General features: G+C 42.9%; 1 protein-coding gene across 1 annotated transcript in view; it reads right to left on the reverse strand.

The window, feature by feature from the left end:
- The window catches only part of LOC106806085 (monocarboxylate transporter 12-like), a gene marked incomplete at its 3' end in the record, with an annotated part of 9701 nt that extends 7436 nt beyond the window's left edge, over nucleotides 1-2265 (reverse strand). The window contains exons 1-2 of the mRNA XM_014807939.1: nucleotides 2055-2265; nucleotides 1568-1711 (exon numbers count right to left, since the gene is read on the reverse strand). Coding sequence (XP_014663425.1) covers nucleotides 1568-1711; nucleotides 2055-2265 — 355 coding nt within the window. The remainder of the gene's footprint in view (nucleotides 1-1567; nucleotides 1712-2054) is intronic.
- Between the last annotated feature and the right edge of the window lie 1516 nt (nucleotides 2266-3781).

A 3781-nucleotide genomic window follows, 5' to 3' on the forward strand; every position in this document is an offset into this window, starting at 1 on the left:
TGTTTCAATTTTTTTACAGGAAAGGTAAGTATTAAAGGCACTAAATCTATTCTAGTTAAACAACTAGTTAAAAAACCCAAAACGTCTGGACAATTTGATGTATTTGATTATGACATAAAATGCACGAGGGTTTGTTCACATCGGACAGAATAGCAAAATAGGAAGTATATAATGCATCAATTTTACCATATTAAGCGAACAGAATCACTTTACATTTTGTGAAAAAGTGGGAATTTTTTTTTAAACTTTTACTATTTATGGTGACGTAGTCATTTTAAGGCGACAATTTAACAACTAGAGCGTGCTTCGTGGTCTCATAAAGCTACCCCGGGGGGCACTCGCCTCGGAACTGGGTAGGGGGTGCCTCGGGGACCTTGAAAACCTAACCTTGTCGCAAACCGCTTGGCGCCCGAAAATGCACCATGTCCCAATATACTGCACTAAAAAGTATACCGTTGCAATATTGCACATTTTAGTTATGTCCTGTCCTGCCAATATAGGCAGATATTGGTCCAATATCGGCATGGTGATATTAGCCCAATATTGTTTTGCCAATATTGGGCCGATATTGGACCAATATCTGCCTATATTAAACCAATATCTGCCTATATTGGTCCAATATTGTTTTGCCAATGTTGGTCCAATATCAGCATGATGGGTGTATATCTAGATAACCCTGTGCCAATATCGATATTGGGAAAATATACCCTAGCTGTGCCAATGATGTTCGGAAAATATACCCTGTCCAGCGGCACGTACGTCCCCAGTACCTTTAACAATAGGAGTGTCTCCCCCTTCCGGGAAAGCTACCAAGTTATACGCTATGCCCATTTACCATGAAACGGTGAACAAACTATATAGAACGCACGAGCCGCATGCTATACTTACTTAGCATTAGAAGAGCGGCGGTTGCGATTCCGTTTGCCCATGCCGTCAGTGCGTTGCTAGTACCGAATTCCTTGGTGAGTACGGGGAGAAACACACCGAATGCCTTTAGTTGAGCTACCGATAGAAAATGTACGAGGAATCCTCCGCAGGCACACAGCCAGCCCCATCCTCCATCTGGTGGTGGTTTGTCTTCACTGTTTTTTCTAACCATCACCAATTTCCTTTGTGTTCCACAAGAGAATTTCTTTTCTGCTCGCGATCGCTGCTGCTGTCCTATTTGGTGACGTACAGTAAGATGGCGTGGTCGCTATACTTATGTCATTCGTGATAACGTCTACCATCTCTGTGAGGACTTGTCTGATGAATCATGGCTCGATCAGTTTGATCACTGTTACAGTTTTACAGGGTGCGCGTCGTACTACGCTTACCATCAGTCGTTATCGCTGTAGCTACCGTATTCAATCTTACGTGCAGGAATTTAACAGTTGTCGTCGGCTGCATCAAAAACTGTCGTTGCACTTCGCGCAATGAATAGCGCTAAATGCTGCGCAGAGCGATATATCCAGCTTGCAGTCACCCACGCATACAAATATGTGAAGCACATCTATGTGCGAACATATGCATGTGTCTATATTATATGTCTGACTAGCGCTGCTGTGCCGATCTTCGGTACCTCTACCGAACATTAGTCCATAAGTGAGATAAAGTAACGGCAGTCCTGTTGCGAAGTAGGATAGTGACATTCCTACTCCAGCGATGATTGCACCGGGTATAGCAACTGTCCTGTAGGAGTATCTGTGACACAGACCCGTAGACAACGGCGCTACCGACAAAAAATATAGTCATCCGTAACCGACGACGTGAGCCGACAAATTGCGATATTCCGTTCAATAGACTAAGACCAAGAGACAGAAAATGACAAAAGTCAGCTTGAACATATTAGCTAGGTAACTATAACGTTGCCTTTTTGCCTTACCGTGCCAGCCCCCCCCCGAAAATTATGTCTGTAATCTTTTAAAAGACAAATAAAGAAATGTATTTTTTATTGCAACGACCTTATCGAGGAGAGCACGAGTTATTGTGACGAACGTACACCTAATCACGCGCGATGTGCGCTGAAATGGCTTACATCTTATGGGGGACACACTATCATACGTGTCACTTACTCAACATGAAAAAGACAGCGTTTCCGATTCCGTTTGTCCATGCCGTCAGTGCGTTGCTAGTGCCGAATTCTTTTGTGAGTACGGGGAGAAACACACCGAATGCCTTTAGCTGAGCTGCTGATATGAAATGTACGAGGAACCCTCCGCAGGCACACAGCCAGCCCCATCCTCCATCTGGTGGCGGTTTGTCTTTACTGATTGTGCCAACCATCTCTAATGCTTGCGCTTGTTCTCTGCTGGATAATGTACGTGGTCTTCTTGGTCAGATTTCTTCGGTGACGTTATCCGATAGACGGTCCACGCTTCTTTCGGTGACATAGTTTGTGATGATGTAACCTCAGGTGCAATTGTCTCGAGTCAGGTATGCCATGTTAAACCGCTGCTACGATCTTCACAAGCAAGCGAAATGCCTGGAAACTCATGGTAGCTGTATCATAGTCGATATACTATCGCAGTTATACGAGGTGTGTCATACTGTCCTTTACCACCCGTTTTTGTCACGATAGTCACTATTGTTTGGTGATAATGGCTGTATAACGACGTTCGCCGTACGACGCTGTGCAAAATGATCTGCAGAGCTATACGAATTTGACCGTCACCTACATCTTCCTACGATCTTCACATGCGCTCGCCCCAAGCACGTGTCCAATATGTCTGACATACGCAGCTGTGTCGGTGTGCGCCACCTTTGCTTGCGCCATATAATCAAGAGCATATAAAGAAGGTATATTCTTTATACGCTCTTGATATAATCCCACGATACGATAAGGTAGGTCAGCCCGTAAACATAACTACCGTCGCATTGCTAGGTGAACGGGAACACTTTTTTTCCGTGCACTTGACCAATATTTGACGTATTTATCATCTAGGCACGGATAGGGCCAATAGGTGAGACCACTATTTTAACATCCCCCATGCTGCTGCGTTCGATTGATCGGATAGTAGTTTCATTTTAGTGTGCATTTTTGTTTTTTAGGACTATATACTGCGAAACTTGAATTTCGAGTAGAGCGATACTACTACAGTAAAATGTATATAATCTCAACATAACGCGTGCTCGTGATTAATGATATTTCCTTATGAATATAGATGTTATCAGGAGTGAATATAATAATAGATATAATCGATAGTTATAGAATAATCTATTATTATTTGCTCCTGATGTTATCTTCGTTGGCACTGGCTCGCTGGTAGATCGCGGTCTTGTCCCGCTGGTCGCTGAACTGTAGACTTCACTCGGTACAGATGCGGATCAAATTTATGTTGAGCTGCGCAATTAAACACACGGCATACTTGCGCGTTTTCTTGACATTCCAGTACGGCTGTTGTTTCTCTTCTTGATGTCCTAACGTATAGTATGCTGCTACTAGAAGGTTAAATCTCATATGTAGCACTACGACTGAGAAGTGTTCATTCGTATGAAAGCTTTTATTGATGGTGTTGTATGAGTATGATAATTCAATTATTATACTTTAAAATAAAAAATACATAGCCAGAATCAGTTTGATATTTAACCGTACTTCTCAAAAAAATCTGTTGTAGTCGTCTACCGCTCTTGAAACCCTCGCCCAGGTGGAATGCTGATCATGTATATACAGTGCTGCGTTAAATGTGTGTATTACACCTAGTAAGACGAACGATATCTATATTTGTTCAGTCCTCCGTCGGGCAAGCAAAGGTTGTTTGTTGATACTTATAATGCGCGGTTTTGTTCCCGCGTAGATAGT

This window comes from Priapulus caudatus, unplaced genomic scaffold, assembly GCF_000485595.1.
Source record: "Priapulus caudatus unplaced genomic scaffold, Priapulus_caudatus-5.0.1 Scaffold141, whole genome shotgun sequence".
In the NCBI taxonomy this organism is placed as follows: Eukaryota; Metazoa; Priapulida; class Priapulimorpha; order Priapulimorphida; family Priapulidae; genus Priapulus; species Priapulus caudatus.